This window comes from Corapipo altera, unplaced genomic scaffold (genome assembly GCF_003945725.1).
Source record: "Corapipo altera isolate COAL_440 unplaced genomic scaffold, ASM394572v1 23, whole genome shotgun sequence".
Taxonomy (NCBI): domain Eukaryota; kingdom Metazoa; phylum Chordata; class Aves; order Passeriformes; family Pipridae; genus Corapipo; species Corapipo altera.
Genome location: NW_020884878.1, coordinates 22,097,838 through 22,115,407, shown reverse-complemented (window position 1 = coordinate 22,115,407; position 17,570 = coordinate 22,097,838). Strand labels below are relative to the sequence as shown.

General features: G+C 36.0%; 1 protein-coding gene across 8 annotated transcripts in view; it reads left to right on the top strand.

Moving 5' to 3' along the window:
- Nucleotides 1-17,570, top strand: part of NPAS3 (neuronal PAS domain protein 3) — a 612,015-nt gene that overhangs the window by 20,524 nt on the left and 573,921 nt on the right. For 2 of the 8 annotated variants that reach the window (XM_027638242.1, XM_027638241.1), the window contains exon 2: nucleotides 16,487-16,543. The exons of the other annotated variants lie outside the window; for them this stretch is intronic. In XM_027638242.1, the coding sequence (XP_027494043.1) occupies nucleotides 16,487-16,543 (57 nt within the window). The remainder of the gene's footprint in view (nucleotides 1-16,486; nucleotides 16,544-17,570) is intronic. 8 annotated transcript variants of the gene reach the window in all.

Below are 17,570 nucleotides of genomic sequence, written 5' to 3'. Positions count from 1 at the left end.
CCTTGACCAACCTGTAGTGTTTGACCACCTCATGACAAAAGAGATTTTTGTAATATTTAATTAGAATCACCTGTATTCTAGCTTGTGTCTTCATCTCTTGCTCTACAACTGTACACTTCTGCAAAGGGTATGGCACCATCCTCTGTGTAACATTCCACTATATAGCTGTAGAGAACTCTCTTTCACCTCCTATGCTTATGGAGAAAACACAGTTCTCTCAGCCTCTCGTAGTGTATTACATAGTGCAGTCCTTTGTGTGTCTAGGTGGCTTTTTGCAGTGGCTTACTCCAATATGTCCCTGTATTTCTTGTTCTGGAGAGCTCAAAACTGGACTCGGTACTCCTGATGCAATCTCGCAAGTGTTGGAAAGAGAATGTACTGCATACATTCTAGTTAATACAGATCAGTATGCTGTTGGCCTTCTTTGATGCAAGGCTGCACACTGATAAGGTCCAGCACAGACCTGAGATCTGAGGTTTCTTGTAGAGTAGACCAGCTCTAAAATTGTAGAGCTTTCCAGTAGGAAAGCTCTGATTTTATGCATGTTAGTGTAGGATAGTGAATTTCAATGAGAACTTTGTGACAAAAATGTTAAGGATGGATCAGCAACAGCAGTGATTTTGAGTGGCTGAACAAACCACTCAAAAAAGATACACCATAGCAGATGGTCAATCTTAACCGTGATCAAGTTTTTTGTATGTGATACTAAATATTGTGTTATTGAGTATATTGAGTTTAAGCAACAGAAAGTTACCTGCAGTGAAATGGTGGGAGTCAATACCTAGGACAGAAAGATTGAGTCAGAGTCTTTTAAAATTTTGGGGATCATAATACATACTAAAATTATGGTGGTACCACAGTCCATAGGTAATGAACATCAATCATTTTCTAGAGGACAAAATCACAGAAAGTTACTAATCATTAATCTTTCTGTAAATCCAAAATGGAATTCTGTTTATTCTTCTACTACCTAACATTGTGGACAGTTTTAATCAGAAATGGAAGCACGCTACAGACATTCTTTATCATCAACGGTTCAGGCTGAATTAAGTGGCTACATATTTTTTTTCCTTTTAATTGTTCACAAGCTGTGACTTGGGCATCAATAGAGTTCCTGCCACTTGCGATTTTTTTATTGTTACTACATGTATACCCCTAAGTATTCTGGAAGAAACCAAGGAAGTCAGTTCTATATTGCAGGTGATACATAATTTGAGTGAGATTTTCTCACAGGTCCACTGGATCTTGAAAAAGAAGTCCACTGGAAATGGACAGTTAACAGTAGGAAGAAAAGTTGGTCTTCCATAAGAAATGAGTGAATGAGAAAACTGCAAATAACTTATAAAAACTCACAAAAGTTGCAGCTAGTGACATTTGGTTAGCTATGTCTGACGTGTCTCTAAGAGATATGGGATGTTTCAAGAATGGAAAAAACCAGAATTAAATAAGAAAAGGTCTCTTCATGGCGCAGGAATGTTTTGTATCAAGTTGACTGTATAGAAATGCACAAAATAAAGTGGAGTGGATAAATAATTTTTCACAACTACTCTGAACATTAAAAGAGAGCTCCTGTGAACATTCAGTACTTGAAAGCCTGATTTTTCAACCAGTTTTACATGTCATGTTGATGCTTATTATTCACCTGGAAACAGAATTATTACAGGAATAGAAATCCTTTTTCTGTGGGAGCAGCAAGCCAGTGGAGAAATGCTTACTGCTCAAAGGGGCAGCACACAGTCTCAAACATTATTTATAAGGGGAGTATTTTGTTCTTCAAGTGGATCATAAAGGATTACACAGGCTGCAGAACATGAAAGACCACTACTCATATAATTAGGTGCTGTTTTACTCTGCAGTCGCATTCTTTCACTGTTTAGCTTAAAACATGTTAAAAAGTATGCATATCTGGTACTTGTTTCCATCCTTACAGTAGAAACACTGTGTGTGTGTGTGTGGGAGGGCAGAGGACTGAAAAGAAAGGAAGAAATTCTCAGGAAAAGCTGACTTTGGTAAATAAGAAAATGTCCTCATGAAGAAGAGACAATGTCTACTAAGGCTTCTTCATTTCTGGAGCAGAGGATCCCAAATGGAATCTCTTAAGTGAAGAGCTACCTTGTATTCATTTATAGAAAAATGGAAATCAGGATTTGTAAAGTGCTACCTGTTTCTCTGTCAAATCAGTCAGATAGAAGATGGTGGGGGTGGCTAACCAGGCATTACTTGAGGGAGTATAGTAGGACAGAGCGCAAACAGGAGATCAGGCCTTGAAAACTCATTGGTGTCCAGCAGCTGGTGCTTTAAGGATCATACTTTTCACTTTGGAAGGTAAAATATACTGTAATCAAAATCTGTAATAAGCACCTTTAAAAAGAAAAGAAAATTGGTATGCTTTCTTGCTTTTTATGATTTCATGCTTTTCATGCTTTCCATGACACTTAAATTGGAGAGAGAAGCCTGAACTCTCTTAAGGTGGATGTTGCAGTCCCAGCTCCCTGTTTGTAAACAGATGTGCATTGTGCAGGGGACATGCAACATACAACCAATTTTCATTCATAGAATTATTTTACAACAGAGTGAACTAAAATGATCATGCAGTTTCACCTCTGTAGATAACTGCTCTGAACAGGTATTTTTAATTGATCTTAGTGGAGTACTAGTGATGGCTTGTTAAACTGAGGCCCAATAGAGTAGCTGCTTTAAAAAAACTTGGTATGGATTTAGACAACTGTGAAACTGCTTTACAGTATTTAAAATATGTGGAAGCTGAAAACTTTCTGCAAGAAACAACAGATTCATCATTAAAATAGCATGACGCAAACTGCTTAATAAAGTGCTAATAAGATATTTATTTGTGTCCTTGTAATAATATCTGAGAGATACTTCTCTAAACAAGACTGTTTTAAGATCAAATTTTGACAGACACGTTTTTAACAGTGTTTAAAATGTTGTCAAATTTGAAATTTATTGTCCCTGGAGAGCACTTAAAAACTTTTTCTAGCAAACTCCTTGTTAGTCTAAAGTAATGGATTCCAAGATGTGAAATTTGAATATTTAAATCTCATTTTTCCGTAGGCCAGCAGCTTTAAAATTCCCCCAAATTGTAAATGCTTACAATTGATTTTTTAACTCTGTGGTGTGATTCAGTAAAAAAAGTAATTGTCGCTCTACAGTTTTCCACATCAGATTTTTTAAGACAGTGTGATCACCCGTTTTACTGACACTGTAAGGTGTTAATTGATTTTACTTATTTGAGTTCTTATTGAGCTGTGGATCATTATTTGTCCATAGAGAGAGCAAAACAATTAATCAAATTAATATAGAGTTAACTTTTCATAAAGTAATACCATTTGTGGAGAACTGAGCTAAAAATGTAATGATAAAGAGATATAACTGTCACTCTTGATCAAAGAGAATTTATTAAAAATAATTCACTGGCTGAATTTTTACAAACTAAAGGTGATGAAATTTATGAAGCAGACAAGTCCTACATTTTCAAAAATATGGGTATAATATCTTATCAATTGTTTACTGTGTTTACTGTGAAGTTTTTAATTTCTCAAGTAACTTGCCACTTAGACACATGTTTTCACATATTCAGGTTTTCTGGTTAAGACTAAATAAGTTAAGGTGCATAAATAAATATATATGTTATACATGCAAAATATACATGCAAAATGAATAAAGACAGTACGTGTGTAAGAGATCCAACTATTAAAAACGGCAAAGAAAAGTAGTAGTAGTAGTAAGTCCATCACAAATAATTCCCTTCCCAGGAAGCACAAAGCTTCTCTTAGAGGGTGTGACTGTGAATGGGGAAGTGGTGTGTGGCAGAATGTGCTGTAATGAAGTTGTCAGTGTTTACACTTTTCTTATTGGAAGGGTGTTCATTACTGCCCTGGTGATGAATTTACTACTGTACGATGTAAAATAACTTGGCAGATGTGCTTTATTTAGGTAAATGAATATAAATCAGCCATATATGTTTTTTGAGAACTTAGCTGTGTGGCAGACATATACTAAAGCTTTTTAGAGCTTTCAGTGGAAAATACTAATTTACAGATTAGAAAAAGAAACTTCAGGCTTTCTGTTGACGGAGAGCATTTTGCCTGTGCAGAAATAAAGAAATTGCTGCAGTTAAGTCAGTTAATTTATCTGAACTGATTAAAATAATGGAAATAATTAAATAGATTAAACAAAAGAAGAGGTTAATATTAAATGACTTATGCTAGAAATTGAAATTAACTCCTGGAATACTTGAATTCCTTATCTGTAACAGTACCTAAAAAAAAATAAATCTAATGACAGTTCTAATGTAAATGAGGTCAAATACTCATATTGTCAGAGGAGGAGTTTATATATATTCACAAAAATAATTGGAGTGGTAAGGCCAACTTGTCAAACATACCGAGAATTCTTAGAAACCAAGGGGTTTGAATGAAAATCTGTGTGACTTAACTAATATTGCACATAGATCAAAATCCAAGCCTATCCAGAGTGATTTGACTTGACCCACTGATACTAAAATGTTGAAGAGAGCAGCAGTATCTAGTGTTCTTCCATTTAAGTGGATTCAATAGTAATGTCAAAATGATTGAAATTTGCATTTTCCAGGCTTTAGGATCGTACTGGGAGTATCAATGTGGATTAGTCATGAGCTCTCTTTTCTCTAATAGAAAGTACTCAGAAAAAAAAGGTGTAAACTGTGAGTAATTTTCTGCCATTAGTTACATCCGAACAATTCCACTGGTGTTAATGAAGTTGCAGAGTGTAATTGAAAACAGAAATCAGTCCTCTTCTATTGAACTTTAGTATATACTCTGAAAATGTTTTTGAGGAGAAATAAATGAGTTCTAATAATAATTCAAGTAAAAGATGGGATTTGCTTTGCTTTAGGTTACAGTGTTGATGGGGTGAAGACTTTTTTGCCTCAAAGTTTTGTGATTATTTGATTAATACACTGGTGTTGATTTTCACTTTATCAGTGAGATGCCCCCAAGAAGAAGTGAAATTGAAAAAAATTGATTAATTGCTGCTTATAATTAAACACATAGAAATTAAAAAAGAATTGTATTGATATTTTATTTTATTTTAATGCAGGACTCCTTGGAGACAAGATTAATTGAAAGGAGAAAGAGAAGCAAGCCCTTAAGGCTGGATAATACATTACTTTCAATTTCACTTGCTAGTATAAACAGAGCAGATGCTGAAGTTGCTCAAGAAATTGAAACTTGGGTCTGCTGATTTGTTTAAGTGAAAATCTTCAGTAAGTACTAGTCAATAATATTAAAATTGCTAACTGTAGAGAAATTTTACTTTAGAGCAAAAAATAAACAATGGTCTCTATTGGACAATTATTTGAAGTTGCAGGGTAATATTTTCAAAACAATCAAAGTGGTTGAAACCTTAAATTTCATTTCCAGATATGTTTTATCTACAGAAACTTTAATCTCATTGAAAAGCATGAAGATGTGTTGGTGCTTAAGGGCCTGTTTTGAAAAATGGGATGTTAGCTTTCTGATCACTATTTTATTAATTTTTGCCGACTAGCAATAAAATGTCATTTGGGTTGTTTTTTTCCCTAGAAGAACATGTCGGTAACACAGAAACTCATCCAGTTTTCAGTAGAAGCTGGATTGGGTTTTTTATTTCTGCCAGAAAGGGATACTTTTAAAAGAAATGGGTAAATTCTTTGAAGACGTGAAAACCCAATCCCTCGCAGTCAAGAGTGAAGGATGTCAGGATTTCACATGTGAACATTTAAAGCCTCATAACAGAATATATCATATGCAGATACTTCAGGTTGAATTTTAAAACCAATTCTGTATTATCATGTGTTTTCAGACAATGTGACATTCAAAATGCATTGGTGCTCTTCTAAGAGCATGCTGATGCTGCAAGAATGGTCATAGACATCCTCTTCGTGTTATAGAATGTTTGGCCCGGCCTTTTAAATCCTTGCATTTCTACTTTAGAATTAATACTTAAGTACAGGGATCCTACTCAGTTAAAGATTTTCAGGATCACTTATGTGTTTAACAGTAGTAACATCAAGTTATCCAAAAGAACAGACCGTCCCTTTAAGATTTATTTAAAAGTTAAATAAGCAAAACTAGACAAAATATGAAATGAATGCAGTGCTACAAAATGTAGGAAAAACCAGCTCAAGGATACAACTTTGTGTTAAATATTTTTCTTAATTTAGGGTATTTGTATACCTCTGTTTGTCTTGTAATGGTGATCTGTTCTATTCCCACCATTCAGAAGCAAACAGGGAGAAGGCTTTATTTAAGATTTTTTATGTCACCATCTAGTCTTTTCTTTCTATTACTTTAAGTACATGGCACAAGTTTATTTCTGCTTGTGGCTAGAGGAGTTACTAAATGCCTCCTCAGAAAGCTGGACATCCTCTGAGCCAATTGAGACATTCTGTTCTGCCAGCTCCTAGGGTCGGGGAATCGCTCTGCTGGCAAGAGCACCTGGCATTTGTCACAGAGGACATTCCCCTATTGTCCTCCCCAAAAAAAGGGAGAAAGAACCCCTGACAAGCAGTGTAGTAGTGAGTAGGTATAGCTTTCTGAAGCTATACCAAAGATTACAGAAGAGGTGGTTTTTCTTTGGTCATGATAGGGGTAAAATAATTTTACATTGTAATGTGCTTTGGAACATCATTGTTGACCAATTCAGCCCTGTTTCAAAGCTCAAGAAAGTCAATCAATGGAAAGACCCTCAGTGATCTCAACTGATTTTGAATCACTCTTAGTCTTAAGTTCCTTTAAAACTCTTTTTAGTGGTGGTTTTAGTGTGTCTAATATTATTAACTAGGCTTAAAGATTAATAAAATCAAGACATTTTACTTTGATTTTGTCTGATACAAGTCAGACTACGAGAGTAGTTGCTGTGCTTACTGTGACTTGCTTGTCTGTGAGATGAGTCATTACTTCACAGTAATCAAGAGTAATTTCTGAAGGTTAGGACAGCAAGATACTTTTCACATCATAAGCATAAGAAAAACTGTAAAAAAGTGTACTATCAGATAGGCTAGCAAGTATTTTTTGTAGGAATTTCCAAAACATAATCTTTCCAGGTTGTATGTTGACATCGTCTTTAGTAGTCATATGACTCTGGACAGATTTTGAAAAATTTTTGAAAAGTTATTAACTCATATTCAGTAAAGAGTTTTATTTAAAAAGAAAAAGGTTTTATTTTTCATAAAGAGAGAAAGCTGAAAGAGAGAAAGTCTGTTCTAATCCTTAAGTATCCAGCTGATCTCTAGTTATTGATGTTTGGCCCATCCCATAATATCACCATTAATTTTTGTGAATTTCTCAAAGGGTGTCCAGTTTATTTCACAGGTTTAAATACCTCTTTCAGTGCTGTATCCTGGGCTCACAGTCCCCTGTCAGTAAGTTTTTCCCTATTTCTGTGGAATGCAAAGGCACATTGCCATGGGCACTATGCACACAGCTAGAGAAGATTTTCATTATGAATCTCTTAGCAGTGAGGTTACATGAGGTTACGTGAGGCATTATTGCTGCGCTATTACCCTCTCTGTCCCTTCATAATTTCTTTTGATTTGTGCAAAAGATACAGAAATTCCCCAAACACCATTGTATTCGTTAGGGTCACTTTTATATTTTAATCTCTTTGGTGGGAAAGCTTGTGCTTATTTTCATCTTGACATCAGTATATAGAGCCCGATTATTAGCTAGTGTTAAGTACCATGGCTCCATTGGCTCCAGTGCTATGCTGTCAATTTACACAAGCTGAGAATCCAGCTGAGTATGTGCAGTGCAGCTAGGAAATCCCATCAGAATTCAGTACAGATTTCCTCTTCTGCTTTTCTATTATTTTCTCTCCATTTGTATACATGTTTTTATGCCTCAGATGCAAAAACATTCACTTAGTTTTGGTACTAGAGCAAAATTTTATATAATGTCTTGCTATTTGTTACCAAAATAAGTCAGTGCCAGGAAGATGCTCAGGTTCTCTTACAAGCTGGCAACCTATATTTAGAACATCTGATTTTTTTTTCATCATTTGAAGCCTGTCGCAGATGAAATCAGTAAGGGTCTTCTTTGGTTTCAATGAAAACTAGGTAACACTGCTATTTCTGTAATTCCAAATTGTAAGTAGGTAGTGGAAGTCTGTTATATACATTCACATATGTGAGCCTTAAAAAACATGGTATTGCTATTCCTGACAACTGATAAATGCTCGATATGTAGTAAGATTTATAGAGAATTGTATCAATGCATAGTATGCCTTGAACTTTTATCCATTGTTTCCCTTACTTTTCTTTTTTATTTTTTGTAAACATCTATGGTGCTCTTTGAAAAGTCTGTTTTCTACCTGTGTGGTCTTTAGGTAGGAGCACAGTTTTCACAAAATTCTCTTGACTTTAGCTGTGAAACAGCTACAAATCCTGGGTAAGCATATTTCATTGTTAACATGAGTTATTAAAAATGTTATAATTTGATAGTGGTATAGAATTTGGTAGTTCCAAAAGACTAACTCCCCCATCCCCCCATGCACAGACACTTTTAATTCAAGAATTCAAGTGTTTTCTTAAGGTGAGTTTTGCTCATATTAACAGGAACATGTTCATCACTATTTTTTATCTCTTTAGGACGGAAATACTCTAGTCCTATTTATATTGGAGAATCATTTAAGCCTATTTATAAGGAGAATCATGAATATAGTTTCCCCTTTTCTTAGGATAAACACCAGCATGCCCTAGAAGGAGCGGGAAGGGCCAGCCAGAACACATGTATGCCATGCCTTCAGAGTCTGAGTAATGTCATCCTATGCTGACTTCAGTGTTTCTTTAAGCACACTTGCATGGTAGTTGGCCAAGGGTAGTTTCAGGTAGGCAGACAGAGGTAACTGAGAAACTGATTGATTGTTTCCTTTTATATGAAGAAGTTAAAAAAAAATTCTAATAGAGAATCACTTAGAAAATAGCAAGGCTGCAGTTATTAAAAAATAACAAGGGTTAAATTTAGATGTTAAGTGAAAATTCTGTTAGTCCTAGAACTAACAAGGTTATCCTCATCATTGCAGGATTTTGGGAAGGAAAAGGGATGTTATTTTAGTTTGTTTTGCTTCCTTTTCTTCACACATTGTAAGCCCCTGACCAGGACTGACCGTTATATGCCTTTTTATTGGCAGCACACTAAAGCCTAGAGCTTGATTATCTTTGGGTACTCCCAGATTGCAAACTATTTGTAAAATAAGGATAAAAAAGGAAAACAAAGTTATGAATGACTGGCTGTAAATTGAGGTCTAAATTCAGATAGAATGAGTTGCTCATTTTAAAGTTACAGGGAGTTGACTGGTTTGGCAGAAATTTTGCTAGGAAGTGGTTTTGGATTTTGGTTAACTTCTATGGGAGTCGTAAGGCATTGGAACTGGGCGTTCCTTGAAATGCAAACTTTTGCCAGGGGTTTTTGAGCATGGCCATGGAAACTGAGAAGGCTTAGGTACTCCTTGGCATTTCCCACCGCTTTTTGTGGAATTCTGCAATTAAGGGCCCATCAATCTGGAGTGGCTGATTCGAGAAACAGAGGGTTCTTTTTTAAGTGGAAATATGCTTTCTCTGACTCAGATCTACCCTCTGGATCTCATTCTGAGTTGTCTGGAGTGTCAGGTTTAGTTAATTGTATATTCCTGGTGAGTAGAAAAACTGAAACAAACTCTTTATTTTGGTTTGTTGCTTTGTGTTTTCTGAAGCTTGGATGGTTTTGTCTTGAACTCCAAGAAGGCCATTGTAAAAGTCGAATCGGTAGCTTGAAAAATGTGAGTTATTGTTGACTGACGAGATCGGGTTCAGCATAAACAATTGGTCTGAAGGGAAGATATGATTCACAGAAACCAAATTTACATGTTAAAAAAAATCCGACAGTGTATGGATTTGATTGAGCTTTACCTCAGTTAAAAAAAATAATGAAGAGCTGCATGTTAAATTTTAAACAATGTCATGAATAATAATACTGAATCCAGTGTCATTAAATTGTATTTTTTTGTTTCTTGTCTGCTATAACAATTTCAGCAAAGCAAAATTCGTGTGAAAGTATGAATAAAATTCAGGGAGTAGCATCAAGGACTTCTGAGCTCAAGAAACTGAGTTTGGCAGTGCTAATTTGTATTAAAGTTGTTGTTGCATGACAGCAGGAAAAAGATTTAATGCTTGCCACCTGAATCAAGCCATGGAACATTGGTTTCTATAACTGCCATGAATTTGAATCAAGGCCAATATCTCTAAATTTGAAATAAACTGATACTCTGTCTTGAAAGAAGATACAGGCCACTTACGTTATGGAAGGTATTTAGAAAATGTATTTCAATTTAATTTTCAGCAGTATATATCTTTCAAATTTTTAGGTGCTTTAGCACTGTCCTTTTTGGCTTTTTCTATATTCCAGGAAGTATGTAGCCTTTCAGCCATTTATTTATCAACATCCACTCTTGAACTAATACTGATTTTCACAAACCCACAGATGCTGGTTTTACTCCCATTATCACTATGCAGCTGCTTACCTTAATCTGAAAGTCATTTTTCTTTTGTATATAACTGCATTAATGGAGAAAATCAGATTTCAAGCCAAGTAGTCACACTATGAAGCTTTAAAATCATCAGATACAAAGCTTGTACCATGAGCCTAAGTGTAACAACATTGCCTTTACAATAGCATCTAGTGTGATTATACCTTTCTAAAGGATTCCTGTGTGCTTTACAACAAGCAGTTCAAATTTAGGATTTCTTTCTTTCTCTTCGGAAAGTAGGCAAGAGCTATATGGAATGTTTTGTGTGTGTGGACTGTCTTTGAATCTCCTTATAAATACCACACATTTACCCATAGACATTATTTATCATTTTAACAAGAATAATTTGAATATTTAGGTACTATCTGGGAGTAGTGAAACAAACTCCTTCATTTTTAAATGTAAATTAAATTTTGAACATCCTACCAGGACTGAGCGCACAAGATCATGTGAAGTTTCAGAACTAAGTTGCAACACTTGAACCCAGCTGCTTGCTTTCTACCCTCTTATGAGTAGTTTCTGTTTTTCACTGAGTACAGAAGGTCCTGGTAATTGATCCATTATGTGTGAATGGCTTAATCCACCATTGTAATTTAGCTATCTAGATTGAAATGTAGCAGCTGTTTCATAGCACATAGGAGCAATACGCAAAAATCTTGTGATGGAAGGGGAAAAAGATATGGTGTGCATATGGAAGTGCCCAGGAAACTTGTGGAGGTAGAAGGCAGCTATTCCGCTAAAATTATTTGATGTCTTTGTTGTCATATAACATACTTTCTGGGGTTGTCTTTCATGTCCCTGGTGGAGCCCTGAGGATATACTCCATTTCAACCCTGTTTTTAACCTTTCTCTGTGCTCAAAGACACAACCTTCTTGGTGAGGAGGATGAGATTCTCTTCAAAGCTGAACAGTGCTGCTCCTTAATCTGCTGAAGTGGTGTTTGCATGATAACAAGAGGTACTAGTCTCACCCCAGGTTGTGCCAGTTTGGGAAGCTACAGAGAGGCTGGAAATGTAATCCAGATGGCGTGGTAATACAGAGCATTACCTTTAGGCGAGCAGGTCTATCTACAGTCAATACTTGAAATTTAAAGTGATTTTAAAAATGCATTTAATTTGAAATGCCCCAAGGTTCCTATCATTTGTGAAGCTGCATCTCTTTCAAAATATTATGAACACATTGAATTTCTGCTCCTGGTGGATATATAATAAATATGAAGAATGATAAACTTTAGGGGTGAGTAGTGGCAGCAGAAAATAAAGAACTTGCACTGCTAAGTGTTAGTGCTGTCATTTAAGTGGCTACATAGCACTGAGGCTGGGGACAACTGTTATTATTGAGCTTATGCCAGATATCTCATGAAACAAAAATACATAGTAATTTAACATTCTCCTTTTTTGTTTTAAAGGGTGTGGGCAGTAAATGTCCTTTTCAGCGTTGTCTTTCTAGTGGGGATGAAAGCTGTTCTGCAGTATTTTTCATGGTTACATGTCTGTGTTTGTCTAGTAGTCTTTCTTTTCTTTACACACTTGCTGTCTTTTGCATATAGTTCTAGTTCATTCCAGTGAGTTGCAACACTTAAAATTGTATATAGTATATCTTCCCAAAACATATATGTACACAATATTATTGCTTAACTTTCATGGTACTGTGTACTCCCTTCTACTATCAAATGTCTGTATTACACACTGCATTTAAATTTTAAATCTTAAATAATTTTAAGAAAGATGAATGACTAAAAGACAAAAGAGTCTGTTTTTCTCTTTATGCTACTTTGTTTGTTTTTTTTTTTTTCCTCCACAGCAACTCAAAGCATGCAGAAACACTACCCTGTTTAGCCTTCATCTGTTCAGCAATCCTGCCTGCAGTTGAGAATCTTGCATTATTTTTGCATTTAAAACCCTTAATTGGACTGCTCCTCCCAAGTTTTTTAACATTATTTCCTTCAGAAGCAGTTCTGCTTTTTTTTTTTCTTTTATACTTTAATGCTCTTCAATAAGCACATGGCACATTACTTGTGATGGACAACAGTCTAACAGTGTGCATTCAGTGCATGCTGTTGTTGATTTTTAAAGCAAAGTCTTATCTTAAAAAATCTGTTATCACAAAGCAGCTGATTGTCTTTCCTAGGATAATTTAATTTATTTTTAGAATCAAAGAGGAGAAGGAGTAAGTGAAAAGGGGCTTTTCTTGGCTGCCAGTGCCACAAGTTCAACCTGGAATTTGAGTCTACCTGTATTCTTTCTGGTTCATGGATCACCAACAATGAGGATGCTACAGTTGGCACTTAGCTACCAATTCTGCTGATGCATGAGCCAGAAGAGAAGCCAGTGTACTCTCCTGTAGCTGTTTTGACTCTGTAAAAGAAAAATTAAAAGTAGAAAAGCATTTTTTCCTATTAGAGGATTTATGATTATTCCCAGCAACTGTAATAAGATGTTTAAAGAAATTTTTTAATATTTTTCCTTTTAAGTGGTGCTGTCACATTTGTTCCCATCATTAGTACATTGGAAAAGTGTATTAAAATAATAGATATTGTTATCCTGTGGTGCATTGGAAAGAGTGTGGCCTGCAGGTCGACAGAGGTGATCCTCCCCCTGTATTCAGCCATAGGGAGTCCACATCGGGAGTAGTATGTCCAGTTCTGGGCTCCTCAGTACAAGAAAGTTAAGGAGCTACTGGAGAGGGTCCAGCAGAGGGCCACAAAGATGGTTAGGGGTGTGGAGCATCTCTCTTTTGAGGGGAGACTGTGGGAGCTGGGCTTGTTCAGTCTAGAGAAGAGAAGACTGAGAGGGGATCTCATTAATGCATATAAATATCTCAAAGGCAGGTGTCAAGATGATGGTAGCAGACTCTTTTCAGTGGTGTCCGGTGACAGGACAAGGAGCAGTGGCCATAAACTAAAACATAAGAAGTTCCATCTCAACATGAAGAAGAACTTCTTTATATTGAGGGTGGCAGAGCACTGAAACAGGCTGCCCAGGGGGGTACCTGGACATGTTCCTGTGTAACCTGCTCTAGGTGACCCTGCCTTGGCAGGAGGGTTGGACTAGTTGATCTCTAGAGGTCCTTTCCAACTCTAACAATTCTATGATGTAGCTTGATATGCTAGTAAAGATCTGTTGGGAGCAGGTTTCCCTTCTTTCCACAGAAAAAGACTTGGATCTCAGTTCCAAATTACACATGAAAAGACAAGGTTGTCCCAAGTCCTATCTCTGGCAGAATGTGTTCTTGAGATATTTCTACAGAAAAGATAATAGAAACCAGGCTTTTCCTGCATTAACATTGCAGTTTTTTGACAACTATGTGGCATTTGTCTACTTGAAATATGGTAAGTTTTTGGCAGAATATGTTGCAGCCAGTGTATTTATCGGTAGGTATGCAGGAAAAAAAGGGGTGTGTGTTTATTATGAATGGTAAGGTAACATTTTTATCTTCTGCATATTATTTATTATACATATATATGTAAATGACCAACAGCTCAGTCCAAGAATAACATCCAATAACACACACAACCTAATGTATCTGTATTTCTATATTTGCAGAACACAGAAGTTTACATTACTTGTGTGTTATTACTTGAGATGGCAACAACAGTTGGAACTTCACAGTTCAAACAGGCTGTGTACATATATATGTGTGTATGTAGTATGTACTTCTATATTGATAACATGTGACACTTCCCTGGTGCAATGATGTCTTTGTTGAGGCTGATATTAGATATCTAATTAGATATTAGGAGTTATCTAATAAGATATTAGGAGTTATCTAATAAGATATTAGGAGTTATCTAATTAGATATTAGGAAAGGGTTCTTCATCTAGAAAGTGGTTGGATGTTGGAACAGACTCCCCAGGGAAGTGGTCACAGCACCAAGTCTGCCAGAGTTAAGAAGCATTCAGACAACACTCTCAGGGACATCATGTGATCCTTGGGGTGGTCTAGTGCAAGACCAGAAGTTGGACTTTGATGGTCCTTGTAGGTCCCTTCCAACTCAGGATATTCTATGATTCTTTGATTGTATGATTCTGAGTATATAAAGATCTTTAAAAAAAAAGAGCATTTTTAAAAGTACTTGCAAAATGCTTTCTTTTCCTTCTCTAATTATAGCTTGGTGGAACGCTCCAGTAGACTAGCACATGATGATACAAAATTTTTATTAATTATAATTTCATCAGTTATCTTAGAATTACCAAGCTTTGTTTCTTGTAAGATTTCCTGTTCCTGAATCATGTTGATGATGCTTTTAAGGAATTTTACCTTATTATGCCTTCCCTTTATGTCTAGACCTCTGAGATAGTTGAGGTAGTAAAGAGAGAGTCACATTCAGCATAAAGTACAGTTTCATACAGTGAGAATTCAGAGTATTTGCAGAAACAAAAGTTATTGCCAGTACTTGTATTTATTCTGTTGAGACCTTTTCATGCTTCCTTTCTTCTGTAGTTGATTTATCCATTTCATGTGTTTAATTGGAGTGATGATACATAATAAACACGTTAAAAAATACAACCTACCAGGCTGTGATGTGGAAATGCATGTCTTTGAGCCAGATATTATTTCATTTTTGTAAGGTGCAGAAGTGAGTGAGGGGTGTATTTATGTTTTACACCTTGGCCAAATAGTGGAATTCTCTGTGATGTAACCTATTTAGTTGCAGAAACTTTTCTGTGTAGCTGCCCTGCGGTGCTGAAAGCAAGTTATGAATGCTGTACTGTTTAAGAGCAGAAAGGTTTGCCTGGAAGAGAGCGGTACGCCTGGGCCCCCTGCTATTGAGAAGATGCCAGTCAGAAATGAAAACGTCTTTCATGAAACTATAGCGAACTTCCCTGTGATACAGTACAATAATGCAAGGAATTTTTCATCAAAACCTGTAAAAATATGTATAATACCTTGAATGTGGCAAAGAACTACTAGCTTTTAAGGGACTATTTTAAGAGGTCACTGCCAAAAATATGTGTGGTTTTAATACCATTTTGGAAGTGACAGGATTGAGAGTTTAAGCCTTCCCCTCCTCCACCCCCCACCCCCCCCCAGCCCCCCCACCCTTTGAGATCTCCAGTTTCTTTTGCCTTTTGGTTACAACTACAAAAGATGTCTTCTGAGAAAAATGCTTTCTGCATGACATCAGAATAAAGGAATGTTCCACACTATTCAGCATGCTTAAAAGTATTGGTTGACTGAAATAACATTACATTTAAAATTCATGCTAAACAGAAAGCCAGTTAAGGGAGAAAACAGAGCAAATCATGTTTCTGAAAACTTTTATCTTTAAGAGATATTGATTTATTGGATTTTATAGAAATGTTTTCATTAAAAGAATAAAATTATGCTGTGTAACAGAACAGTAAAATAAAGAAAGCTGTTGTATTGTCGTGTGCTGGAATGCATGTAGCCACAGTTAAAAACTGAGACATTTGGAATCAGAATATAAAAACTACGTACATATAGAAAAGTCAGGACATTACTATAGATAGGAGAAAGCTGTGGCAAATATATTTGCTTTGTGCAAAAAGCCTCAGGTTTTTTTCATTGTCAGTTGTTACTTTTTATTTTGTCTGACCTCAATTTAGTTTTCATATAGTATTGATAACAAAAATAATTATTCTCACAATTTATGCATTTATAAAAGTGTTTATTTTTCTTGAGCAATAACAAATACGTTATTGCTTGGACAGTAGCCTTTACAATATTCTTTGGCATAGTATAATTTTCATTGGGATAGTCAAAGAAAGAATTTGAAAAGTGTTAAAAATAGCAAAAGAAAAAGGTGAAGCTTAAGAAAATATCTTCTAAACAAAAAAGTATAATAAACAGTAGTGACATCAGTAACTGTTTTGAAGTAAGAATTATATCAGTTATAAATATAGGGACCTCATTGTCCAGAATTATGAAACTTTAAATTTTATTACTGCTTGTAGTGTTAATGAATAATTTCTCTTTGCAGATCAATAGATCTCTTATTGCAGAGAAAAGGAGGCTTAAGATTCATTTCAGTTCACAGGTGAGAAGGAAAACTTAAGTTCACGCGATCAGATATAAATGCTTTCATATCAAAACATTGGTGCATTGCTGTGAAAACATACATGGATTTGTAGGGCAGAACAGTGGTCCAAACCCTGGCCTTGAGAGTGTGTGGTGGAAGGAATTTCATAAATGCAGATGTCAGCCATATCCTTCACTGGAGGCATGGAAGACTGGAAGCTGGGAGAGCTGTGAGTGAGACTTTTTTGCAGTGCAGCTGTGCTATGTGGGTATGGGCCATATACTGCAGGTGTCATCTAGATTTTGGTGTTGATTATGAGTCCCATAACTGTAGATTTCTGTTTAATAAATTAAAACAACATAAGAGTCTGTGATCTAAGCAGAAAAATGAGAACACATCCCTGAAGTGGCAGCATTAAATCAAAGGAGAGTAAGCATGGCTTTTGTAGCAGTAGGCTGTGGGGAGGCACTTCCACCCCCTCCTGGGTTTATGCTGCCTACTCTGGTCCTTTCTTACACAGCAGCCTCGGAGTAGGAGCCCAGGTGAGCCAGGGGAGAGCTGAACCAAGGTGTCCAACAACCTAACAGCCAAGCTGCAGCACTGAAGGGGAACCAGGAAATTACAGATTTTTCTCAGATATGCAAGTTTCCATGTAGGTTTGCCTAGTTCTGTAGAGTAAACATTTGTGTGAAAGAGTATGTTTTTACAAAGCTTGTGGAAGAAAAAGGACGAGGAGAGAGACTTGCATGATAAGATTTGTTACAATATTACTAACTCTCATCTAATTATGAGTTAATGAGACTCAATGTTTTACTTGAAATCCCCTGCCATCCTGTGCTTGTGTTTTTTTCTTTTAGTCAAAGTCTTTAATGAGACTCTGAAAACCTTATAGGCTCAAAACCAAGGAGACTTATACCTTGAAATTTATTGTTATTATCAGTATTTTATTATTTTTATTACACATCATGAGGCTTTTATTGCTGCAGTTGTCAGCCCTTCTACACTGGGTACCTATTCAATGAATTCATGCAATGTCTCACACCAA